The sequence below is a fragment of the Monodon monoceros genome, unplaced genomic scaffold (assembly GCF_005190385.1).
Source record: "Monodon monoceros isolate NGI ecotype Baffin Bay Population unplaced genomic scaffold, NGI_Narwhal_1 Super_Scaffold_7, whole genome shotgun sequence".
Taxonomy (NCBI): Eukaryota; Metazoa; Chordata; class Mammalia; order Artiodactyla; family Monodontidae; genus Monodon; species Monodon monoceros.
The window spans coordinates 45,431,180-45,458,710 of record NW_021703784.1 but is presented as its reverse complement, the minus strand read 5'-3'; the positions used below and the strand labels follow the sequence as shown (position 1 = coordinate 45,458,710).

Here is a 27,531-nt window from a genome sequence, read left to right as displayed (position 1 = left end):
TAGAAAGTGATTTAGGAATGAATTCAAAGTACTGAAGAATCACAAAATTGTTTTTCCATTGAACAGCAACAAAAAAATCCCCATACTTTAAAAAATTTGTGTGGTGGCTTTTTTTTGTCCCTCTTGCATCGAACTCTATTCAATAATTTTACCCCATATCCCCACCTGTTGTTATTATTATAATTGGCCCTAAAGAAATATATAACACTAATAGAATAAAGGGCGGTTTGAATGAGATAGGAGACATAAATGATCTCAAACTGGCTAGGTTTTGGACGACTTTTTACTGATGAGAAAAACTACCTTAACCAAAGGTAATTAATATTTTTATTCACTGCTTCAGTTCCCTTCCTTAAGTTTTTAATATGTATTAATGTAACAGCATTAATCATAAAACATATGAAAATGTATTTTTTAAATCAAATTCAAGAATGCCAAACAGGAGACTTATGCAGAGAGTGGAGGCCCAAGAGAGCGCCTCATTTTTGTCTTCTGGGGACAAAAGGATGAATAATTGACTCTAACTAAGTGCTCTCAGGATGTAAGAAATTGTCTTGAGGCGAACGCAGATGAGGAAAAGAGGAACGTTAGCGGTGTAGGTGTGTGATATTTTTTCCCCCTGAATTAGGAGAGAGCTGCCAAAAGTGGAAACAGAGGGAAAGACAAAATCTATACTGGTTTTCTTAAGGTTTAGAAGCAAAAATGTAAAACGAGAAAGAAAACAAGCCGGATCAAGGACTTTTAAAGCTGTAAGTTACCTTATAAGCATTTAGTCCAGGGGTTTGCACTTCTGTTTGGAGTTAAAAGAACTCTTACACAAAACAAAAGTAGACAGGAGAAAAGCTGCCCAGGTGGAAGGGGCTGGTAGGGGTGGCGGGGGCGCGCTGAATCCCCGTCACGCGCACACATCCCAACATCGTAGGATGCTACGCGCTGCTTGAAAACCACAGACCAGTCCTGACGTCTCATTTTACAGGGGAAGAAACAAGTGAGCGTCTTACGGTCACAACACAGAGCCCGGACGTCAAGTCTCTATACTTCTCACCACTTCCCGGTTTGCCACTAGAGGGAGGCAAGCTGGGCGAGCGCGCCTTGTGGAGTAAGCTGGGTGGCTTGCGGCGGTGACAACCCCGCGGGAAGAAGGTGGGAGGGCGCGGTACCCTCAGGGAGGCAGCGCGAGACCTCGGCCTGATTGTTCCCCTTGCTGCCACCAGGTGGCGCGCCTGGCCCGCCGCTCGCGGCTGTTTGGTGGTGGGCGGGGGAGGCCCTAGCTCGCCGGTCGCCTTGGAAACGGAGGGCGCCGCGGCGACGGCTGTGGAGTGAGTGGGACTGGTCCGCCGGCCCGACGCGAGTACTACTTCCGGACCCGTTACTGTGTATCCGCACCTGGAAGCCGTCGAGGGGAGGTCAGAAGGCTGCCTAGCCTCCTCGCTCGGCCCCGAGTCCTTCCAGTCTGACACTTAAGACTTTACGAGCATCTCCGCCCCACCCCAACAGCCCTGCTGCTTACTCTGCCGCAAAATGGTCCTGTGGTCCCAACCTTCTGGGGTCCCGCGCCGGGCGAAATTCTGGGCGGTTAGGAGCCGCTGAGAAGGATTCTCATAGGCCGACCCTTCCTTTTCACCCAGGAGACACAGAGGGAGGAAGAACTTTTGATCTGATCGGAATATTAACCCATCTCTTTTTCCGCCTTGCAATAGAACCCCTGGATACATTGCTTATTTGCCTTTCTAGGTTTTCAGATCTGAATTTGATTCAGGTTTGCCCTCACAGTCTCTAGCACACAGTAGGTGCTCAGTAAACTAATGCCTTCCATTTGTACGGGGCTTTATCACTTGACAATTTTCCAAAGCATTAGAGCCTCATTAATAACTCCGACAGGAAGTAGGAAAGATGGAAGAGAAACTGAGGGTTAGAGGGGGTTAGAGACCTGTCCGAGGTTATAAAACTCCCTGGTGGAGGAGCTAGGTCTAGACTCATCTTCTTAGTCTCTTCTCACTGAATTCCCAGTCTGGTGAATGCCTTTAGAATGAGTACCCCGCAAACCCTGGAACCCTTCTCCGTACCAGCACAGAACCCCTCCCACTGCAGGTACCTTATAAGTGCTCCGTGTGGGCTTGATGGCGTTTCACCCTCACCCACCCAATCCATAGGCTGGTTTCAGCTTTTTGCCCTGGCTGCTGGCAGCATCCTTCTAAACAGGACACTTGGTTTCTTTCTTTTATTAACTTGTTAGATTTGTATAGCGGCCTATTTGTTTCCTCATTCTCTTCTTACCCCATAATGCTCTGCTGGGCGGAGAGACTTGATGAAACCGTTGGGAGGTGGGAGGAGATGTCCCATCTGAGAGGGAAGAAAAGGTTTCTGTGAAGGCAGAGAAGGAAAATAAGAAGACTGGGTGTTTATCAGTGTGTGTAATAATTGCTCATGGATTTCCTTTCCACCAGCCCCAAGACCCAGCCCCAGTTGGTCGTCTTTATTCACCACTGCTCTTTGAAGGAGAGAAGGCTTTTTGTTCTCCTCCACCATCAGAGTGTAAAGGTACTGCATGTCTTTCCATTATCCTTACAATATTCTCTTCACAGTTATGTTTCTTTTGTTTTTTGACACTTCTAAAATTGAAGGACAGTAGGAGTTGAAAAAAATGTAGTTCCGGTTGCTAGAAAAGTTAGTGTAATATACTGCTTTTCCAACTATTTGTTATTAGCAATTCTGGATCAAAAGACACCAATTTTTAAGCTAAGAATCCAATATAATTTGAGATCTGTAGTTCAGAAATGTGCCACTAACCAAAGGATTTGTATTGGTAAAGAAAATACATGCTAATGTAATGCACATTGTCAGTCATGCAAGTGAAAATGTCATCCATCTAGATATTTTTAAATACCTAGATTTGAATGTATAGTTATTTATCATATCTCAAAACTGGCTCTATCTTACATTTTAAAGCTGTTTGGGGCTATATATACATAATCTATACAAAAAGAGATGGGTCTGAAATTTTGTAAAACTAACTGTTAGGTGATATCACTACTAAGAGGCTTTAAATGCATTCAGGGGTTTGTTTTTGTTTTTGTTTTTTTTAACACGTGCTGGAGAGCATTTCTAAAATATTTTCAATTGTATTGAAAATGTGTTCTAGCCGAATTGAGAATTAGAGTTTAAAAGTTATTTTACTTTCCAAATTCAGGGTATATACAACGTTATGAGCAAATAAATAGGGCCACTAGGAAAGAAAGTGAGCATGCATTATTTATTTGCCAGTCAGTCATTTACATCAGACATTTATTGAACATCTAGTTTGTGCCCATGGGAGATGCTGACCTATGTGCCAACATCTGTGTTTGAATTCCCAAAGATATGAGTTGCTGAAGTAGTTACTATTCAGTATTTAAGGAGTTATGTTTTGCTGAAGATGAGTGCCTTGATAGTTAGACGTGTGCCTTTTAAGTTTGCTCTTTAACAAAGGGTCTTGGAAGTACTTCATTATTATTGTTGTTGTTGTTAGATTTACATAATGTTATAGCTTGTTAATGGTAAAGCCATGAATACACTTTAAGACTTCCGGCACCCATATAGAGACCTTTTAACTAAATTGTGCTGTCAACCCCTGATGGAATCTTATTCAGAACTTTTGTCATTACTAATGCTATTAAGTAAACATCTTCCATTTTAATCTACATTTATATAAAACATTAGCTAAAAAACAGGATCCATTTCAAACGTCTGGAAAGGTATTAGGGCAGAATTGCCACCCCTCCCAGCCTCCACAAGATTTGAAAGGAGTCGTTAGGAGGCTTCTGGATATTCATGGCTCCACAAAGTCATGAGAAAAGTCATTAGGAGCTTTCTACGTATTGAGCCAGGATCCTGAGACTGTGCAGGAAGGGACACACTCCTTGTTTTTTGGGTAATTTTGCAAAGTCAAGTAAAGCATTATGGGATAACAGCTCATTTGAAGAAGATGGCTACTATATGTCCCTTTCTACTAAATAGACTTCTTGCTTTTCACTGAGAAGCATTTGGGGAATATTTTTTGAAACATTTTCTGACAGAAAATGATTATGAAATAGTCTCTGAAAAGGCTGGATACCTGAGTCCTTCAAACCCACCCTCCTCACCTGCCCTCACTATATATAGTGTGTGTTATTGATGCCCAAACAGAGTTGGGAGAGGAAAAACGGACACGCACAAAAGGTCATGCCCTGGGCGAAGATCTCTCTAGCATTCATTACTTGTATGGTTTTCTCAAGCCTTTTAAAGTTGCTCTTTTTTTTTTTTAAGTTCTGCTGGAGTATGCTTCAGTCTGAGTAGAGATCTCACCTCTTCTACATTTTATAACCAAGGGCCAGGAAAACTGCCATACAGAGAACAGGCACTAAATAGATGTTTGAAATTACTGACAAAGCCGATTAGATGTCTGTCAGGAATTATTTTAAGTGAAATCTTCCTGGAAGATAATTACGTTACTTTGTGACTATTTTTCTAGAATTCTCACCTTTTACTGAGATAGAAATCCGGGACTTCCCTGGAAATCCAGTGGTTAAGACTTCGCCTTCCAGTGCAGAGGGTGAGGGTTCAATCCCTGGTTGGGGAGCTAAGATCCCACATGCCTCAGGGCCAGAAAACCAAAACATAAAACAGAAGCAATATTGTAACAAATTCAATAAAGACTTTAAAAAAATGGTCCACATCAAAAGAAAAAAGACATGCTGAGATAGAAATCCTCTAGGTGGTCAGGAACTGTAAATCCTTGTAAATGTTTATTAAAATCCCCGTTGTTTGTAGTACATTAATGCAAAAGTACATTTTGAGGCAATGTCATTAGCTCATTGCAAAAAGGCAGCTATTAAGCAGGGAGTCCAGTTGGCTTACTAATTTTCTGTAAAGTGTGTGAAACAATGAATCTTAATATAGTTTATGCACAAATCATTTGTGCTTAATGGATCTACATTTTCAGTCATATTTTATTAAAATCCTCTGCCGTGAGCTGCAGTTAGGTAACTAATTGTACATTGGTCAGAGAGCTGAAAACATTAGAGCCAGGTAACTGAAGTAATTGGGCAAGATGAGGTCATTTTTCCTCCAGCACCAGATGGGTACCATAGGTGGGAACCATAACTCTTGATCTCTTCTATATGACTCAGAAAAAAAATTAGAAATTAATGTTGCTTTACCTTTTAAATAAAATATTTTATAGTAAAAGTTTTTGTTAAATACTGTTATTATAAAATGAAACATTTGACAACATGCTATGTTTTTGTGCAACAGTCAATTTAAACATTCAAATTCTAAAATAGAAAATAATATAAAAATTCAATTCTACATCTGAAACAAAAGAAAGCAAATTTTTTTCCTAGCTGATAAGTTTCTGTGACCTGTGATGGTATAATGAAACATTTTGGTGTGTAGCTTATAGAATTATTCTTAATACTTTCATATCTGAGAAGATATCCCTTAATATATTACCGTGTCTTAATATGTTAAATCTTTTTGATGTGTCACCTTTGTGATTTTCAGTTAAAAAGTATTGTAGTATGTTTGCATGCATGAATACTAGAATCTATTAGGATGCAGAGATGAACATGCTTGGCTAGAAAAGAAAAGTCTCAGCCACAAAGACTGAGCCTTGCTGGAGGTCTGGTTATGTAAGCAGCATGTCTGCAGGGGAAAAGTATGTTTTCATTTCAGAGAGTTTCTCCACTTTGGATCTGAATGACCTATGTAGATTGCCTATTCAGTGATCCAAATCAACAATGAAGGCTGACAGCAGCAAACCACATGGATTAGTCTTTACACCTCTCATCATACTTGGCAGCAGGCAGACATCCTCTGCTTTAGTTACCTGACATTTAAAGAAGCATAATCTGGAGCCATAACTAAAGGGGCAGAATGCTTATTAAGCTCTTTCTATATGTCAGACACTATGCTAGGTGCTTTAAATATTAACTTATTTAATCCTTACTACAGCGTTTAGAATAAGATTTTTTGTTTTTGTTTTTGTTTTTTTGCGGTACGCAGGCCTCTCACTGTTGTGGCCTTTCCCGTTGCGGAGCACAGGCTCCGGACGCACAGGCTCAGCGGCGATGGCTCACAGGCCCAGCCGCTCCGCGGCATGTGGGATCTTCCCGGACCGGGGCATGAACCCGTGTCCCCTGCATCGGCAGGCGGACTCTCAACCACTGCGCCACCAGGGAAGCCCTAGAATAAGATTTTTGTTCTTACTTTAGGAAATGATGGAACTGAAGCTCAAAAAGATTCAGTAACCTACTCAAGGTCACACAGGTAAAAGATGGTGGATCTAGGATTAAAATATGTCTGCCTGATTCATCCACCTGTCCATTCATTCATTTGACAAGGACTGCATCTACTGTGCTAGGTGGGGAAATACAGTAATGCACAAGAATTACATCATCCCCACTCTCATGGAGTTTCCAGCCATTTTAACAAATCATTACAAAGGTTATGTTCTTTCTACCACACCCAACTACTAACACACTGATTGAAGGTTAGGCACTTATTTTCTTGAGATTAATAAAAATCAAAAGATAAAAATCTGTCAAGGAAGACTATGATCTTAAAAGATGTGCATTAGTATCCATACCAAATCCACAAAGTTATTTCTGCTTCCCATAAAAATCTAAGAACCTTGGGCCTGATTTTCTTGTTTAAAAAATATTAGTTTTCATAGTTTTTATTATTAGTTACAAAAGCAATTAATAGCTGATGAACAGTTACTGTTAATGATAACACATTATTATTATCATTCTTCTTATTATTTTGCATTTGTAAACCTCTTCACCATTTAAAAAATACTTTAATGTGTCCTTTTATTTGTTCTTTATAACAATCCTGGCCAAACCTAATTCTTTTGGATCCCAGTTCTAATTCTTTTGGAGCCTAGTCTCTTGGTGCTCATAGAAAGTTGTGCTTTTGTTTTGTCTTACTTTTTAAAAACTAAAAGACATATATCAAGCTGCTGTTACATGTGGTGCACTCTACCAAACATTGTGGAGACATTAAATGATTGAAAAAGTTTAGCCCTTGCTCTTAAAGAAGCTTGACAGGGGCAACAGTTGTTGATGGATAATGTAAGAGAGTGAGTCTCAGACAGTTTTGGGTGGGGGAATGCTGTACCTGGGCTAAGCATGGAACTCACCAGACTCAAGAATCCAGTTGATTCATGAGGTCCCAGCATTGTGGTGGATGTTAGCTCTCGGGACGTGGAAGCAATCTGGATGGAAAAGCCAGTTTTAAATTAAGTCCCAGCAGTGCTTTATCTCGTAAACACAAGTCGAGGGACAAAGAATTTATTTATTCTTCCTATGCCTCTTTTTAAAACAGGTATTCTTCTTTCTAGCTAAGCAACACAATGGAAAACACGTTGAAAACAAATAAAAAGGATATTCAAGACAGACCGCCAAAAGAAGTCAAATTGCCTATCGGTGAAGCACTTCTCGACTATCAGTAAGCTTAGATTATGAAATCCCAAAGTTCCCATACATAAGTGGCAATCATTGCTGCTAAGACTCATATGAGTCCAATGGAAAATGAAGTGCTCAAAAGCACTTCAGTAGTTGTGGCTCGCGGGCTCAGTAGTTGTGGCTCACAGGCTTAGTTGTAACTGAAGGACTTGAAATAGACCAGGAAAAGCTTGTTTGAGGAAGCGATGTTGAGCTAACCTCTGAAAGAGGAACAGGTGTTAAGGAGACAGAGTGATGGACAGAAGGCTTATGGAAAAAAGGCTGGGGTGAGGAAGAGCTTATCACAGTCTAGGAAGTGAGAAATGGCAGAGTGAGGGAGAGAGGGCAGAGCAGACTCTGGGGGTTTAGGTAAGGGTCAGATAAGCAAACCCCTGTGGAATACTTGGGCTTTGGAAATGGGAAGCCATTTATTGGAGGGCAACAAGGTTGAAAGTCAGGAGTCCACACTGCTGGTGACTAGGCCTTTGTTTAAGAGAATTGTTTTTAACAACACTCAGGGAAAATCCATCTCCCTGCAAGACTCCAAATCTATTCATATGTTCTTTTTAGAAGATAGTGAGCGAAAGGGTCAGAACACTGAGAGAGAAACATCCATGGGAAGGGACTTTTAACGAAGTTCCCTTTATTTTCTAGATAACAATTAAGTGATGACCAGATTGTACCTGCACTCATTTCTCAGCATAACTGAAAACTTCGCTCATCTTGCCTTAGCAGAGGTGGACAAAAAGTCCAGCTCTGTGATTACAATCTGGTCTCTAATCTGCTTCCATGGCTCACAGTGATGACATCCACTTAACAGCTCCTTCTCTCTCTTCTGGGTCAACCAGAGGGCAGTCTTTCTCCTCTTTAACAGAGGTTTACAAAGAGGCACACGTTTAAAAGTTCTCATGATCTAGTGAGAGACGCAAGTTGAACATTCCCATGCTTTTGTTCTCTTTCCTTTGTTAAAACTAAACAAATAATCTCATGGACTGGAACAGCCTAGGCCTTACTGTGCTCTTCCGGTGACGCTTTAATCATTCCATGTGTTCCGAGGTGACAGGACTTTTGTCACATGACAAATAGCCAGGACACCTCCCTCCACCATCTGAGGAAGGATTATCCAAGGGTCCCCTGGCAGCATCTTATATTTCTCTTATACAATCTCAGCTCCTGACAAAGAGCCGAGGGCACACAGTAGGTAGTCAATTCCAAACAGTTAACTTAAAACAAAATCTATCTCAAGAAAATAAAGTCATGAACCTATATGGTTGTTTGTGAAAAGCTGAGACTGCCAGTGTTGAACCTATAAAGTGATCATCTCTTAGTCTCTCCCCCACCCCTTATCCTCAGGGATTACACACCTAGACTCCCAGTGGATGCCTGAAATCACAGATAGTACCGAACCCTTTATATACTATGTTTTTTCCTATACATATATACCTATTATAAAGTTTAATTTATTAATTAGGCACAGTAAGAGATTAACAATAATAAGTAATAATACAATAGAACAATTATAACAATATACTGTATTAAAAGTTATGTGAATGTGGTCTTTCTCTCCCTCTCTCAAAATATCTTATTACATAATGCTAAATCTATAAAGTGGTCATCTCTAGGTAATGGTGGTTTTTATTTTTTCCTTTATACGTATTCCCCCAAACCTAGTTTTCTACAATGAGTATGGACATAGAGATAGAAATAGGTATGGATATAGTTGTGGGTTTAAAAAGTAGATAAAATTATAGATTCTTTTTTGGAATCCAAATTTGTTTTCTTTCTCAGAATTTTCAATGAAATTACATGGAAGAAGGAAGTCGACACATTACTATGTTGAGGCAAATACTCAATAAACAACCTGTAATAAAAATAGAAAAGAGTTTTATACAAGCCAAACTGAGGACTATAGCCCAGGAGACACAGATTCAAGAAACACTTGAATTGTGTTCCACTGACTATGAAATGGGGAGGCTTATATAGGCAAAAAACCACAGTTACACGTTGTTTGTCAAGAATTAGGATTGGAGCTGGCAAGAAGTAAGGGTGCTTGTTAAGCAAGGATTGGTTGGGGTCCAAAATCATCACACAGTTACAAGCGGAGACCTTGAGACCATAAGGTTGCAGCTGGCAGCTACTGGCAGATATTATTCTGAAAACGTCTGGTGGTGTCTTTGAGTTTGATACAGTTCAGAAAATTCAGGTTGTCAGTGATGCAGGAATGTATATGAAAACACATCCACAACGACAAGTTTTAAAAACTTGAAGTTATCTCTCTAATCCATATTTTAGTGAGTAAAAGATACTCAGAAACACAAACTCACTTAAGATTCTTATCCCTAAATGGGTCTTTATAATATGTTTAATACTTTATTTCAATTCAAATTAATTTAGATTAAATTTTATCTCATTAGTTTTTCCTAAGGCAAATAATCGTAAAATACATCTTGTCTTTGTTATCAGCTGTCAAATAAAGGAAAATGCAGTGGAACGATTCATGGCTCAAATAAAGAAAATGAGAGAAAAGAACCAAAAGTATCATGAAAGAGTAAGTATAAAATTTAAAGCCAATATCTAGTCATTAAACATTTACACAAATGCTTTAAAAAATTGTGAGTTATGATGAAATGAACTCTAGGAAATTATCTTCTTTAGCCCTTGGAGTTGATAAATTTACACTATATTTAAATACATTTTTGTACATGGGAGACAAGAGGATACTGCTGTTCTTATTATATTAATTATAATGTCAAAGGAAGTCAGCTTGAATTGTGTTATTTAGATCATGCAGACACTGAATCTTATGTTGAAAATTTTAAAGCTCTGCAACCACATTTATCTTTTAAATTCTTATTTAACCACACTATAAAACATTGGTTCTCTATTTTAAATTTCTGTATCTGTTTTCCTTTAGATTTTCAGAGTGTGTGCATATGTAAATATTATCTGAAAAGTACAATCTCAGTTGTTAAAATGACTAATTTATTGTTTAAGTGATTTATTTTTATGAAATTAGAATAAAGTGACTATCAAAGGGGTGCTGTATATGACTCTCAGGACCAACAGAAATAAAGTTAGGAAGCAGTAAATGATGCATACAACTTAGCCCTTAAGGGTTCTCATGAGTGAGGAAATACTGAGGGTGTCCACTATTAAAACATTTATTTTATATGTACCCTGAAATTTCCACACCTGTTTTATTTGGCTTTTGTCTAAAAAGACTATATCTACAAATTTTAACAGAATTTGGGTCAGAGACCTAAATTTGCATCCTGACTGTACAACTTACTGCTGATGTCATTTTGGCCAACCTGGTGTAAGCCTCAATTTCCCCCTTGTAAAATGAGGATTCCTGTCTTCCTTATAGGGGGAATTTGTTCATTTGTTCAGCAAATATGTATTGGGCAAGACAAGCCCCGGTGGTGATATAACTGTGACCCTGACATTGTCATGATTCTGAAGAATCAGTCACTTGCAATAGGACCTAAGAAACTGAAGTCTGTGGATGAGAGTGGAAAGGGGAAGTCTGGCTTAGGCACTTGGAGGCAGGTTCCACATGTGATTCCAGAGCACATGAGAGTGAGCTGCCATCAAGGGGCCAATGCACACCCCCTAGTGGTCAGCATGGGAACTCCCAGGCCAGCTTTGGGATTTCCATTTGGTTGTGCAAAGGACAACAGATCAGGACTGAGGAATCACTTTCCCATAACCCATCAACTGGAGCCAGAAACAAAGTTCTTGTTTCCATGAGGATTAGCTCAAGAATGCGATAGATCTTGGAGTCACTAGTGGACCCAGCAGTGAGGAGCATGGTAATGCAGACTCTAGCTCAACCGTATGTATCTATTTCTTTCCATTTATGCTGCTATTGCCACAGTTTAAGCCACCATCTTCTCTTACCCATCCTTCCTCTAACCAGTACAGTTTCCACAGTGCAACCAGAATCACCCTTGGAATACGGTAAACTTTTCAGTGCTTAAAACCCTGCAGTGGCTTCCTACTGCACAGAAAGTAAAATCCATAGTCCTTCCTAAAGTCTTCAAGGCCCTGCAAAAGCTGACCTCTGCTCACCTCTCCAATCTTGTCTCCAGCCGCCCCACCCTTTGCTTACCCCTGCTTCTTTTAAATATTAGAAAACCCAATCTTTTTCTTACTATGGTACCTTTACAACAAAAAGGCTGTTTCCTCTTCCTGAAATGCTCTTCTCTTGGCTAGCCCCTGTTCATTCCCCCCATCTGAGGTAGGATGTTGTGTAAAAATATTTCTCCATTATTCAGTTGAAAGCCCTTTAGGCAGCAGCAATCAAATCTTATCTTCGTTTCTCCAGAAAGGCCCAGCATGAGTAGATGTTCAATAAATATATGTTGAGTTGATTCACACAAACACCAGTGGGAGGAAAAAAATTTGAGGTCACAGATATTTAAATTGCTAAGTTAAACATGACTCATTAGCAAGATATATTTTTCTCTTCAGTTATGTGGAAATCGGAAATGCCCCTCTTCCTTCCTACCCATCATCTCTTCCTATGTGTTTAGTTCTGTTTAGATGTTTATTATCTTTCTTTTTCTGTTTGCATTCATTGCTCCACTACATCATTAGATATTTCATAGTTCAGTGTGTTCACATCCTTACTTCCCGACACATACTTTCACTCCTGCTATTCCGCTACAGCCGCTCTAGAAAAAGTTGTTAATGACCAGTTAGCCAGGTTCAATGGACTCTTTGTAGTCCTTTCTTTACCCCTTACTCCTTCAGCAGTCACTCCTGTCATCTTGAAACTCTTTTTCCTTTGGGTTCCAGGATATCACTCTTAAATTTCCTTCTACTTCTCTGATCATTTTTTCTTGGTTTTCATTGTTTTTTTCCTAGAACCACCCTTTAATTAGGGTATTTATCAAGGTTCTGACCTCCATCCTTCTCTTTCACTCTAAACTCTCTCTGGATCATCTTATTTAACATCATGGCTTCAAATGCCATCTTCATAGTGATACTTCTCATATGTATATGTGACAGAATTCATAATCCTATTGAAAGGGTTCCCGACCCAGTTCCAACTTGTATGTGTGGAGGCTTCCTCTCACCAGCAAGAGAATCTCAGACACAAACAGGGTGTCTGAGAGTTCAGCTCAACTCTGACACTACCTACCAGGAGATAGAGTCAGATTCCACAGGTAAAGGGCTCAGTCCCACAAGACCACCCTCCACTTCAGACGCCAGCTGCAAGCCCAGGTTGTTTTTTGTGCTTCTGACCGACTGGCTATAAATCAGAGGCTCGCACAACCCCTTCCTCAGTTTCAATTAATTTGCTAGAATGGCTCCCAGAACTCAGGAAAACCCATTTACTCACTAGATTACTGATTTATCATAAAAAGGGTATTAAAGGATATGAATCAAAATCAACAGCCAGATGAAGAGATACATAGAGCAAAGTCCTGAACAAAGGAGCTTCTGTCCTTATGAAGCTTGGGGCCCAGCACAGTGTCACATGGAAGCTCTCTCAAAAAGGACCAAAAGACGCTCCTTGTTCCGGTTTTAATGGAGGCTTCATTACATAATCATGATTGACTAAATCATTGGCCAATAGCGGCTGATTCAACCTCAAGTCCCTCTCCCTTCCCCGGAAGTCAGGGGGAGGGAATGAAAGTTCCAACCCTCTAATAATTTGGTTGGTTCTCCTGGCAACCAGGCCCCTTCCCTCTCTCCCCACCTGTGGGATTCAAAAGTCACTTTCATTAACATAAACCCAATTGTTGATGGCAGAAATTCCAAGGGTTTTGGGCACTGTGGACCAGGAACTATGGGTGAAAACCAAATATAGCTAAGAAATATGTTTTAGTCATCTGAATGACCAAATAAATATATTTTTATAGATCACAATATCACAACTATAACTAAAAAAAAAAAAAGTAAAAACTGGTGAAATCCAAATAAAGTCTCTAGTTCAGTTAATAACATTGTACCAATGTCAATTTCCTGGTTTTGATACTGTACTATCATTAGATAAGATGTTATCATTGGGGAAAGCTGGGTGAATAGTAGATGGGAACTGTGTGTCCTATTTTGGCAACTTCTATTCTTGTTCTTGTGAGTCTTAAAAAGTTAAAAAAAAGACCATGAGATGGCCTTATAACAAAACAAAATTAATCCTTTCTTTGTAACTTAATTACTAAATTTCCTTTCTTCTATTTTATAATGTGATAATTATTCTTACCTCAAATAATAAATGTACTTCGTAAGATAAATGTCATTTTTTAGCATATTGGTGGATATATTTAAATAAATTTTATTTTGGTATGTAGCTCAAAATAATTTTTCAGACATAGCGAATTTTATAACATTGTCAGACACATTTCCTTTCTATTTGAAATTCATACAGGATTTGGGAAGTTTAATATAGATGTTATTAAATTTATATATATGCCCTATACATGCATGTGGCCTTTTAGATTCCCAGGAATATGTCAGAGCTTTCAAAGCTCTCCATGGACATCTCATCTGCAGATTTCTTTTAAAGTTTTTTGGTCAGCTTGTTGTTTACCTCAACTTTTACTACCGCCTCAGGGAGCTGTAATGTTCAACAATTGTTGATTGTTTTTGACAAACATCTGCCTCTGATTGTTTTTGACCAACATCAATCTGGGAAAAGGCTGGTCACACACTGGGTAAGCTCTGACTCAGGTCAAATAAAGACAAGGTTTCCCAGTGGGATTTTCCAGGGAATTACCAGATAGGTCAAATAGTGACTGTTATTTGGGAATTGAGCTTTGGAAGAGTTCTGTTCCCCTCACTTCTCTCCATGACCCTCAACCCCAGGCTGCTAAGTTGCTGGTTTTTACCGTAACCTTGGGCTTTTGGTTTTTAGAGCACGTTAAAATGCCACAAAGCTCACTTGTCCTTACCAAGATTCAACCATTTTTCTTGAATAAACACTCCCTGGAAGTTACTGCAAAGCCTTTCATTTCAAGAGTTCTGAAAAGTTGATTTTGACAATTTTTGCCAACTTTTTCTCATTGCTTTTATGAAGGAGAGGATTTTCAGAAGTCTTATTCCACCATTCCTGCTTACATCATGCCCAATAAGATTTTACACAGAAGGAAAGAGATTCAGTTTTCAGATATATCATATTATGAACCCTTCGGTACTAAAAATTCTTCAGAGACAGAATTATGACACTTTAGAATATTACAAACAAAAGATCAGAGAAGTTAAACGACCAAATTTTGAATATCATATCTTTTTAACCTTTTTTTTTTTTTTTTTGCGGTATGCGGCCCTCTCACTGTTGTGGCCTCTCCCATTGCGGAGCACAGGCTCTGGACGCGCAGGCTCAGCGGCCATGGCTCACGGGCCCAGCCACCCCGCGGCACGTGGGATCCTCCCGGACCGGGGCACGAGCCCATGTCCCCTGCATCGGCAGGCGGACTCTCAACCACTGCGCCACCAGGGAAGCCCATATCTTTTTAATCTTTATTTCCATTTTTTTTTAATCACTCAAAGCCTGTCCAGTCCCAGTCTTTTTTTTTTTTTTTTTTTGGCCTGTATTTCCCAATACTGAGCATCATCATAAAGTTAATTGTCTGTTGCTTTCTTTCAGCTTATCAAAGTTTTAAATTAAAATTCTAATGCACTGAAATGACAATAATGTCACGCAGCCTGTGGAATAACTTAAAGAGCACTAAGGTTACATAATCCTGTCCAGGGAGTTTATTAAACTAGAAATCAAATTTTTCAGCCTTCAACTTTAAAGTTTGTTGGATTAAGTGTTAAAGAATTGAGTTTTAGTAGGCCGTAGTACTATCAATAAATCACAGATATTTGGATTACCTGAAAGAAGTTTGCTACCCAAACTGTGGGTTGTGGGCCAGCAGGCTTGGCATCACCTGGAGCTTATCAGAAGTGCAGAATTGCAGGCTTCATACCAAACTTACTGAACCAGAATCTGCATTTTAAAAAGGTCCCCAAGTGTTGGGTATACACATTGAAGTCTGCGAATCACTGGCCCAGAGAATAAATTTTGGGAAAGAAAATACTCTTCCAGTAGAGTATCCATGTAGGTTAAGAGGATAAAAGACGTGAATATCAGAAATAAAATATAATGTTGAAAAAGCTATAGTAAAGAGAATGTTAAATTATAGGAAAAATAATTTTTAAAAGAAGTATTAGAATATTTTAAGTATGTGCATTTTATTAGGTTTAAGAAATTGAAGGAGAGACACCAGGAAAGTGAGGATTAAAACTTAAAGGGAGGCTAAGAAAATTACAAGGAAAAGGTATTAAGTTCACACACAGTAAAATATCTCTACATATACATAATAAGCTAGCAAGGACAAGAATAAACTCTAAGTTGATTAAGTAAGAAACTTGGAAACATAGGTGGGATATTCACAAAAGGAACACAGTCCATACTTCAGGTATGGAGTATTGAAATAGTAACCATCACCCCAGAACAAGAGAGTTAGGGTCATTTGTGAGAAAAACAAAGAATAATGTAAATTCCACAAGAGCAGTACTTTTGTCTATTTTGTTCACTGATATATTCCTAGTGTCTAGAAGACTACCTGGCATATGGTAGATGCCCCATAAATACTGACTAAATGAACGATGTTTCCTAGAAAAGCAAGGTGTTTGTGGGAGTTGAAGAAACTGACCTCTGAAATCTAATTTTAATGTTCACCGATCCTATGACAGGGTGATAGACTGGCAGATTAATAACGCAGGTTTTAATATGTAACTTTCTCTTCAGTGATTACTGTATTGATGGGTTTAATTTTGAGTCTTCCATATTCCATATGTTCTTTAGACATGTTATTGAATAACTTATTTCATTAAATATCTCTCATTTTGCAAACCTCAATGTGTAACTCTATTTGAGGGAAATCAATGGAAGTACTTCAGCAGATGTAATTAACAACTGTTGATATTCATGACAGAATAAACGCTTAAAGGATGAACAGATTTGGCACATAAGGAACCTACTAAAGGACCTGAGCGAGGAGAAGTCAAAGGGATTAGCAGTTGTAACAAGAGAGGAAGTTGAAGAAGCAATGAAGGAAAAATGGAAGTTTGTAAGAGACCAGGAGCAAAACTTGAAAGGTGATTTAGAAACTTAGAAAATTATCATAAAGCTGTATCAAGTTATTTCTTGAATGTATTAATGCTTTTGTCTCCTAATATGTTCAAAAGGCTGTGAACACATTTCAAATGACATCATCACCACAACCACAAACACATATAAGTAAGTGGACGAGACAGGGAAATAAAGTGGGCGGAGATACTGAAGCCAAGCGAGGCGGAGGAGTAAGGGCAGTGATCAAAAACAAAGACAGGGCTTCCCGGGTGGTGCAGTGGTTGAGAGCCCGCCTGCCGATGCAGGGGACACGGGTTCGTGCCCCGGTCCGGGAAGATCCCACATACCGCGGCTGGGCCTGTGAGCCATGGCCACTGAGCCTGTGCGTCCGGAGCCTGTGCACCACAACGGGAGAGGCCACGGCAGTGAGAGGCCTGCGTACCGCAAAAAAAAAAAAAAAAATCCTATCCCTTCATCATAAACTTGCTGCTCAGATTTCTAAAACTTTTGCCAGAACCTCTATAAATACCATCTCAGCTAGGAAGCTGGAAACCAAGGAGAGACTTGAGTGCTCTCAGGAAGCAGTATTAGAATCTGAGAGGCAAAAAAAGGGACTAGATTTTCTTGAGTTTCCCCAAGCATTTTAGAGAGCCTCCTTACCCAAGCGCTTGGCGCAGAGCAGGCATTCCCTTTGTAGATATTTGTTATTCTGAAAGAAATAGTTACCAACGCCAAAGGTCAATCAGCAAATTTCATTTTTAGGGGGTCTCTAAAACTTTCCCATAAGCCTCCTCCTGCCAAGTCCCTGTGTGAACAACAGTGATGTCATGAGGTGGTAGACGTATTTTCTGGTCGGGCTTCTGTCTAGGAGAGTTCTGCTTATGTTTGGAAGGAATGCTTTAAGAAGTCAAACCCTTGAGATGGGTGTGAGACCAAAGCAGATACTTAGATGTGCTCCCTAAACTGCCTTCAAAGGGAATGGGCCCGGTTAGTTAAGGTGTGCCTGTCTGTGGTTTGGGCTGAGTGCTGGGGTATGTGTGTCATACAAGACTGGGGACGTGCTGGGTGACTAAGAACAGGAGGGCTGGGCATGTGCAGTGGTCCAAGGAAGAAAGAAGCCCACAGATGCTGAGGAAGAGAAGGAAAGAGAGAACAGATGTGTCTACAAAGGATCCCTGAGGCAGTGACATTTTGTACCAGGTAGTCAGTCACTTTCAACTCAATTTGGTCTGTGGAGCAGCAGCTGGAGCTTCACCTGGCAGCTTGTGATAGTACTGAACCTCAGACCCCCATCCGGACCTGCTGAATCAGAATCTGCATTTGGACGGGATCCTAGGGGAGTCCTGTGCACAGTAAAGTTTGAGAAGTGCTGACAAAACTCCCTTCTTCCAATGTTTAGTTAGGACTCTTTCAGTTGCAAGGATAAAAATCCAATCTAAACTAGTCCAAGCATAAAGAAGATGTTAATTTTTTCATGTAACCGAACAGAAAAGGCAGGGTGCTACTGACCTGGACCCAGAGCCTCACATGCTGTCAGATCTCAGCGTCTTTTTGTTAATTTCCCTCTCTTGCCCCCCTCTCTCCCCCTGCATCACCCTCCCTCTTTTATCCCACCTCCTCCCCCTCCACCCGCTGCTCCTCTTACGCGTATTCTCTCTCTGCCTTCCCCCTGAAAGTTGGCTCCTTTTTCTGAGAATGTTCTCCCCATGAGGCTGGAATTCTGACCAGACACCTCTGAACTTACATCCTTATAATCTCAAAGTGGAGACAAAAGAGACATGTTTTCCACCAGTGAAAATATTTCTAGGGGAGGACTCCGAGCATTTGCCCAGCTTGGGGCACCTGCTCAGCCCTGGACCAATCCCTAAAGCCAGGAGAAGGGGCGACTGTAATCGGTCTACTTATATGACAAGGGACAGGAGACATGTGTTACTAGAAGGGAAGGGAGAGAGGGGTTCTGGGAAAGTAGAGCAACAGCCACTACACCCCCCTCTCTTTCAAAAGCTTCAGTGACATCAATCAACCCTCCCCACAAAGACTGAACATGGTGCAGGGCTGAGACAGCAACAGTCTGCCCACATGGGAGGACAGCTGATCACTGGGGTGCAGTGTTCTTACTTGTTTAATGATAATAACAAGTACCATTTGTTAAGGGAGTTTAAAATATATTATCTTATATTCTTAATATACTAAGTATATATTAAAAAATATATATTAAAAATATATTATCATGTCTTGGAAAAAGACATGTCTGGAGAACTCCTGGACCTTTGGACTGAAGAACACCTCTCTGGCCTGAATGGGATGCTTCAGTCATAAACATCGATTGAGCACCAACTAAATGCCAGACTCTGTGCTAAGTGCTGGGTGGACAGAGATGAGTAAGACGTGGTCTTGCCCTCAGGGGCTCTCAAACAAGACGGTGCGTGGTAGTGCGCCAAACAGCCATTCAGTTCATCGGACCTGACTTTTTGTAATGCTGCCTTTTCCAGAATATTCAGCAGCATGATACTCAGCCTAAAGACTGAGTAGAATATCATGTGTAGGAAGTACACCAGGGCAAGCTGAAAGTTTATATGATTGAGAGGGCTCCGTATTTGTACACACGTAACTGGGGAACTTATGTTTCACTCTGAAGTCTCACTGTGTGGGGTTAGGGGAAGGCAGGTTATTATGACTATCATATGCTATCATTTCACACAAGGGAAGCTCAAACAATTGAACTTTAAATGATGGAATCAAACAGCTTACCTACAAAAATGGTCACCAAGTACTGGGGAAGGATGTTAAGTTGAAATCACTTTGCCCAGACACATAATGACCAGAAAAATGACAATTCACTAATAAAAAGTATATGCGACATAATATATTGTACAAGACAGGACACTTATCAAGCTATCACAGGCATAACTTAAGCTTGTGGGTCCCTAGGCATATAGGTTGATTGCATGTTACAGCTCTCAATCACAGCCCCAAACCACACAACTACTTTATAATTGGAAGTCTAATTTTACTTAGATTTTGAATCATGAGGGCTAGATAAACAATAGTTTGAATAGTTTAGATTTCCCTAAATTATAGATATAAAATAGTATTTAAGAGTTGATATTTTCACATCAGACCTTAACTTCACAAAAACAGATTGCAACATATAATGGTTGCAAGGACAATAGAAATGACAGAAAGTCTCGATTTTCTTTCAACAGATATGCGCATCCAAATAAATAACGCTGAGAAACTATTTCTTGAGAAACTCAGTGAGAAAGAATATTGGGAGGAGTACAAGAATGTAGGGAGTGAACAACATGCTAAACTCATTACCTCCTTACAGAATGACATCAACAGAGTTAAAGAGAATGCTGAGAAAATGTCAGGTCAGTTGCAAGAAAGCTGGTTCAGATTCAATAAAAAAATCTTTCAGGGGCAGACATTTGGTGGAAGAAAGAAACGGGTACCCCCTGAATCATCCGTTACTCTCAGCACAAGCACTATGAGCCTAAGGATTAGGTGAAGGGAGGAAGTAAAGAAACCATCCCAGGACCACCTATGGAACTGAGCAGGGGAAGTAAAGGGATGGGAGTGTGTGCCTCTGTGTGTGTAGAAACCCTGCAACCGACTTTGAGAAAGAAGCTTCATTCAGTGGGTGGGTGTCTGCCTGCTCTCACACCTGGGTCTGGGCCAATTCCACCAAGGTGAGAGGGTCCTGGGAAGGGGTTATATTAGAGAAGGAATTCACCTGAGGCAAGCTGAGGCAACCCACCCAGGCTGGACAACCAGAATCGTTATAGAAAAATGGCCAAGTAAATGCTAAGTTGCAGACGGTGGGGGGGGAAAAACTGGAGAACAAACATGAGACAGGAAGTGAAGAGGGTATGGAGCAGGGCGGCCTCGGGCATAATGAATCTTACCAGGATCAGAGCTGGGAACCATGAGGCCGGCCAGCTGTCTGTCACTGAGGCATAGTGGCTTAAAAGAACACCAGACAGAGACAAGAAAGTCCTAGGGTAGAACAAACAGGAGAAATCTGGCCTGAAAGAACACTGTGGGTGGATGGCAGTTCTGAGCCCAGCTGGTAATGGTACCCTGTTTTGTGGAAGGAGCGTTCATTCGGGGTCGTTCCCACTATCCCCTCTGAGGCTCTGTCCAGTCAGTCTGCTTCTAGACCAATTTTTATGTAAGTTTCTCAGCTCAGGGCCTCTGTACCACAGTGGTAGTGTAAATTTGGCCCCAAATCAGTTACAATTTTTCAAAAGGTTCTCCTCCCCAAAAGAAGAAAGTAAGAGTGACACCCTCCTACCCCTGTCAATCCCCCAGCCACTGAGATCCTTCCTCTAGATAAAAACACTATTACCAGTTCCTTATGTAACCTTTCAGAAAGAGTCCATGCATGTTTCAGTATGTACATATATGTCACAAGCAGCATGCCACAGATGCAATTTTTCACTTGCTCTTTCAGGTAACAATATGGACATCCTTATAGATGAGTACATATTAATACTTCCTCATCCTCCCAATGGCTACTTTGTTTTGTTGTACCATAATTTTTTAAAGTCCCCTACTCATAAGCATTTAGGCTGTTTCCCATCTTTTACTATTACAAATAATACTGCAGTGACTATCCTTACACAATCTCATTTTACTACGATGAATACCCTCGTATGTATGTAATTTCACTTATGTGCATCTCTAAAGGGAAATGGCTGGCCCAAACAGCCTATTCATTTTTACACTGATAGGCATGGCCCTGCGTAGAGGTTGTACCAAGTGTACTCCGGCTGGTGGTGGTGAGGATGTGTGTTTTCCCACTTCTTCAACAACAGGGGTTGTGATCCACCTCTTTGTTCTTTGCCAGTCTTATAGGTAGAAAATGGTATCTCATTGTAGCTTTAATTTCCATTTCTCTTACTATAAGCAACAGTGAATATCTTTTTATAAGTTCAAGAACCATATGAATTTCCTTTCTGTTCACATCTTTGCCCATTTTTCTATCGTGCTGTGGAGCTCTTTACATTTCAAGGAAATTAGCTCTTTAACTGTGATATAAGATGCAAATATTTTTCCCATTTGTCATTAGTCTTTTGTTTATGCAGTGTTTGTATGAGGAAATTTTATAGTTTTATAGTGCCCAATTTATCACTTTGATTTTATGATTTCTGATATTACAAATACATTCTCTAATATTTTTCTTCTAGAATTTTTTATGGCTTCATTTTTATATTTAATCTCTGATTTTTTTGTGTGAGATAGGAAACCAACCTTATTTTTTGCCAGATGGCTTTCCAGTTGTCCCAACATCACCTATTAAATAAGCCATTTTTACCCTATGATCCAAAATGCTAACTTTATCATACTTTCATTTCCCATGTGTATTTGGATCTCTTTCTGTCTTTTCTATTCTGTTCCATGGATCTATGTATTTGTGCAACAATACCACACTTTAAAAATTGTTACTGTTCTAGTATGCTTTAGATTTTTAAAATAATTTTTCCAGCATTCCTTTATTTTATGGTTTTTAAGTAGGAAGAGTGATCTTCTCATATAAACTTAACCCATTATCCTGATTAGAAATTTGGATGGTTTCTTTGAGCTGAAAATTTCATGCTTTTGTATCCAACTTTGGGGTAGGGGTAATAATTATATGCTGCTGGTTGAGCCTTGGCGTATAGCCTGTTTTAAGTGTCATGGGATAATGGCTGTTATGGGCTTATCTTATTTGCCATTAGTTTTAGGCACTTCTCCTAACCATACAGCAGCAATTCTGCCTGGGGATGATTAAAGCACCTTGGGGGCCACTAACTGGGCACAATGAATATGAGTAGAACTCCTAAATTAAATTTATCTGAAGTCTTACTACCACCATCTCTTCCTCTCACCTCTCTCCTTCTTCCATGACTTTTCTAGAATTCTCCTCCCACACCCATGATCATGGAGTTTGTGTTAGCTAGACTGCTTTAATTGCAAGGAACAAGTACTTTAGTCGAAAGGGGCTTTATTGTAAGTGAAACATGATATTAAAATGAAACTTTTTTAGTCTCAGTTTAAACCTGGTTGTCTATATAATGGATACCACATTTCAAAGTAAAGTGAGATATCGCCAGGCAGACTGCCAATATGATGAGGCAGAAAACTGGTTTCACACCTTCAACCACTGAATTCCAGTCTATAAAAGAAGTTGAGGAAGCCATGAAAAGACTGTTGGAAATAAGGAGACAGTTTTTGGAAAGAGCTCTTGGTGTGCTGTAAGTTGTACACAGTCCCCCAAAGGGGCAGGTGAAGGGTAATTCCTCCTTCATCTCAAATCAAGTCGCAAGGTCTTTAAAGGAAATTCTTCAGATTCTTCAACATGTGTTCCCTGCAGTTTGGGGCGGGGGTGGGGGGACATTGAGATCTAGTTTATGACTCATCCCTGAAAAAAATCTATGGGATAAGTGGCTGACTAGGAAACTGTTCTAACATCAGAGCAAAGAAGAGGTCGGCAGCTGCTGCCCTGGGCTGGGCCTGTGTCTTAGTCCATTCAGGCCTCTATAACAAAGTACCATAGACTGGGTGTCTTACAAATGACAGAAATTTATTTCTCACAGTTCTGGAGGCTGGGAAGTCAAGATCAAGTCACTGACAGATTCAGTGCCCAGTGAGAGCTTGCTTCCTGGTTCATCGATGCCTTCTATTTGCTGTAACCTCACGTAGTGAAAGGGCGAGGCAACTCTCTGGGGTCTCTATCATAAGGGCACTAATTCCATGCATGAGGCTTCTACCCTCCTGACCTAACGACCACCCAAATACCAGTACATTGGGGATTAGGTTTCAACCTAAGAATCTGGGGCGGGCGCGGGTGGGGGGTCAGAGACTTTCAGCCTGTAGCAGCCTGCACTTCCAGAGTTTGTTGTGGCAAAGCGAGAAGGAGTGTTTCCTGTGGACCGGTTGTGAAAGAGAGCTGGTATGCAGTCCTGTTAAATCTTGCCTGAGGGCTGATGAGAGGGGCCATGGTGCCCCCAAAGAGAAACAGGAGCCTGTCTATGTGGGAGGGAGGAGGAAACTGAGACCCAGAGGCCAAAGGAAGAGTCATTAGCCAACCTCCAAGGGCAGTATTTCCCCTGTATCAAGGGCATGCAGGTAAAATATAACTAGCAATGGGGGAGGCGGTCCTCCGGAGAACCTACAAAAACCACCCCCAAGAGAGGAGAATCAATCTTAAATGCTAACTAGACCCAGAAAATGGGACATCAGCTTGAGATAGTATCAGTCAAGTGAGTGCTTTCCTGTCCCTTTCCAGGCTCCCCTTCAGCCCTGAGGGAGAAGGCATAGAAGTTCAAGTAAGAGGAAATGGTAGTAGGTTTAAGCTAGGAAGGGAACAGCCATAACTTTAAATGAAGCTTAAAATTTCAATTATTATAAAGACTAGACATATTAATTTCTGATTGGAAGATATTTTGTTATCACAAAGGAACCAGAAAAGTCATAGGATTGCCATGTATCTTACTGAGAGAGAGCTTCTAGCCTCACAGTATGAATTTTAAAGGCAAGAGAGAAAAATAAGGTTTCTTGATGTCCCATGATCATGTTTGTTGGATGTAACACTTGTACTGAAGAATGGGAGGACTGAAGATGGAAACAGAAGGCCATCAGATCAGTGGTGGCTCTAGGGATGCTCCTCCCTACATTTGTCACTCATGGTCTGTGACTGTCCCTCTTGTGGCACCTCTGCTTTGCTCTTTGTGCCTGTCCCCATTCTCTTCTTGCTTCCCACAGACCAATTCTTGCAGTATTCTCCAACCCAGATTCTGAAAAGAGCCAGTGTGATCACCTACCTAGTCAAAGGTGACCAAAGACCTTCGTCCATGCCTCCTCATGGGTCATCAGTTGGCCCCAGCACAAACCATTCTTTGGTCAGCTGTCCAACCTATCTTATTCAGTAGCCACCCTGAGCCCTAGGGGCATGGGGAGGAAGAACCTGGAGCTGCTTTCCTGAACTTCAGCTAGAAGGAGATGTCGGGATATAGGGTGTAGAAAACACAGTCACTGATAAAACCAGGACAAGGCTCTTTCTCTCAATAAAAGGAAAGGGAACCTTAGATTAGGCTCAGGAACAGAGAAAGTATGGGTTATTACAAATCATCAGATATTAGAGTCACAGAGAGCTTTTACTTTTGTCCTTGACCAGGTGCATGGGACAGGGATCCTGAAAAGTTTCTTTGTACACTAACAGTGAGTTAATCCACCTCTTTGAATGCTAGTTTCCTCGCCTGTAAAGTGAGAGTACCTCAGAGATCTCCAGCAGAACTCACAGTCCCAGCACCTGCTTTTCTATACCTTATCTCATCCAACTCGTACAAGTTCCTTTGAGTTGGATACCATTGTGCCCAGTTTAAAGATGAGGAAACAGAGGCCCGGAGAAGTTAATTGCCTTAACTAAACGCACAGATTTAGTAAGCAGTGGAAATGGGATTTGAACACAGGTGTGTGTCAGACCCAAACCCTTATGCTTCAAATAAGTCCTCCCAGCTCTGTGATGCAGCGAAGTAGGGAGGGCTCTCTAACATGCACTCTGCCTGAAGAAACTGCTACATGGCCAGTGTTGCCACCTGCCCTTGCTTGGTTTTCTCCAGAGGGGGCTCAAAGGAAGTCACTGGCACAGTGAAGCTGGGTGACACCCGGAAGTGTGTGAAGAGTGAACAGACTCCTAAAAAGCCGTGGAGCAGAGCCAAAGCAGAGCCACACACAACAAGGAAAAGAGAACAATGCAAAGCAAGCTTCAGCCTCTGAGAAGTGTGGTCAGCTTCTGAGAAGTGACCATATTAGACCGGGCATCTGAGCAGCCAGGCGTCTAAAGGCACAAAGTCATAATCTCCCAAGCTCCCATTTGCAGTGTTCCAAACTTTTCTGGGAAGGAGACTTTTACATACTCCCAGTTTCTATGGCCGTATTCACAAATGTGTGGTTAATAGTTGCTACCTGAAGCATCATCTGAATTTCAAAGGATAACAGGGAGATTTTCACATCCTCCCTTGTGCTAGCTCCTCTGCTTTTGAGAAGAAAAACAGTCCATAGAGTTGTATATGGAATTTGGAACAGAGTTGGATGTTATTATCGCTTTTTCAGTATTAACATGAGGGAGAGCTACAACTTTACCCAGAGCATATTTGGTAATCTATTTTTTTATGATTTATAGCAAATAATTAATATATAATGTTATCAAGCTCCAGTTTTTATGTTTTCTTTCAGATGCTAAGAATGTAAAATCCATTATAGCTCAACTCCTGATGCACTGCAACTTTTAGATTGATTGTTGTATTTTGTGTGGTAGAAATTTTAAATAACTATCTAGCGTTAGTCTAGTGGACTAGATACTGAACTGAAAAAAACAATCCATCAGAAATGAGATTGGAATGATTAAAACATTCAAGCAATTACTTTGAATGGGATTAAGAAAAACACAGGTTTTATACAGATAGATTGATATACACACACATACATACACACACATATACATATATATACATATCCATATATATATCCATATATATGTGTAGGTTGGAATAATGAAGATGTCCATTTTCTTATTCTCCAGATGTCAAGTTAGACTCGACCCAAAACCCAATGAACTCTTGTTTATAAACCTCAGCCACTCTTGTTCCAGCTCTGGAACCGGAGGTAGAAACTGATGGTTCCCAGCCTCCTTTCTGGCCACTCCACAGCCTGGGAGAGCTCGCTCCTTCCCTCCTTCGACTCTCCCTTTCCCTCACCAAAGTTGCCATTGTTTGCTGCTTCTATCCTGGCACTGAAGGCTCAGATCACTGCCCTCCAAAGACGTGCAGCTGGCCAAAGTTCATTTTCTTCAAAATATTTTTCAGTATCTGTTGTGTTCCAGGGACTGCGGTAATAGAAGGATATGGAAGAGAAGTTTTTACACTCTGCTCAGAGTTTTCCTTGAATAGGGGAAGCAGTTATGCCAGTACAAAATACAAGGAGGGCTGAATAACTCCTGCCTAGCTCCCTGCCCCGCTTTCCAGAGCCTTAGATTGGCTCTAAACTATGGAAAGATCAGACCTGCAGATCTCCTTCCCTGTAGCCTAAGATCCTCAAGAGTTCTTAGAGCTGGCTTTGGTTGACTTGGTCTGTGAAGAAATTTTTCCCTTTGAAACAATGTCCTAAATGGCAGCTATGTTCCACAACACTCTCAGTACAATACTATTGTTTCATTATAGAATAAGTTAAATGGGTCTCTGTGGACCAGTCCAGAAATCTAGCAACCGTAATTGTCAACATCATTTGTATGGGAAGATACTTTCTGACTTCCAAGTAATTATGCTTCAAATGTTATAAATAAAACACATCTAATGGGGACACATAACATAGATGTTATCATAAAGTACAACTAACTTTGGCGATTCTTAGATTTGGAGGGTACACTACCCTCCTGTTGCACACTACTGACTACCTCATTGTATTCAGTCTTTGCTCAGATGTTACCTCCTCAAAAGAGCTTTCTCTGATCACCCTATCTAAAACAGAGAATTTTAGTTTTTTCTTCATCACACACCTCACCACCTGAAATATTATTCATTCGATTCCCCATTAGGATGTACATGTCATAAGAGCAGGAGTTTTGTCTCTTATTTGGCAATATTCCCAGTGCCTTAAATAGTGTCATGCACATCAAAAGAACTTGATGATGATTCGTTGAATAAAAGAATGAACAAACTGGACTCATTTATCCAGCTTTATTTCTCTCCTCTCTCTAAAGCAGCCTTCCTGTCACTACATCTTGCTTTCCTTAAACAGAAGTGTTGATTATATGATCTCTCGGCATCTTTCAAGGCCCCCAATTTTACGATCCTTTGCTCTCTCAATTCTGACATTTATGATGTAAGAAAATCTGGAGAGGATAGAGAATCCTGCACTTCTTCATCTCTGTTCTCCCTTCTTGCTCTGAACCCAACTCAGAACGGGTCTACTGACTTTCACAGCCCCTCTCCTACTCTCTCTCCTTATTCTGTCTTT

General features: G+C 40.5%; 1 protein-coding gene across 2 annotated transcripts in view; it reads left to right on the top strand.

Annotated features, from left to right (window-relative positions):
- Positions 1 to 1,569: 1,569 nt before the first annotated feature.
- Positions 1,570 to 27,531, top strand: part of CCDC83 (coiled-coil domain containing 83) — a 43,632-nt gene continuing 17,670 nt past the window's right edge. Inside the window, exons 1-5 of one of the 2 annotated variants that reach the window (XM_029209126.1) lie at positions 1,570 to 1,759; positions 7,345 to 7,467; positions 9,927 to 10,011; positions 16,394 to 16,556; positions 19,737 to 19,904. In XM_029209126.1, the coding sequence (XP_029064959.1) occupies positions 7,373 to 7,467; positions 9,927 to 10,011; positions 16,394 to 16,556; positions 19,737 to 19,904 (511 nt within the window). In that variant the 5' untranslated portion in view covers positions 1,570 to 1,759; positions 7,345 to 7,372. Of the gene's footprint in view, positions 1,760 to 2,505; positions 2,542 to 7,344; positions 7,468 to 9,926; positions 10,012 to 16,393; positions 16,557 to 19,736; positions 19,905 to 27,531 lie in introns of those variants that run through there. The other variant, XM_029209127.1, reaches the window with a different exon arrangement.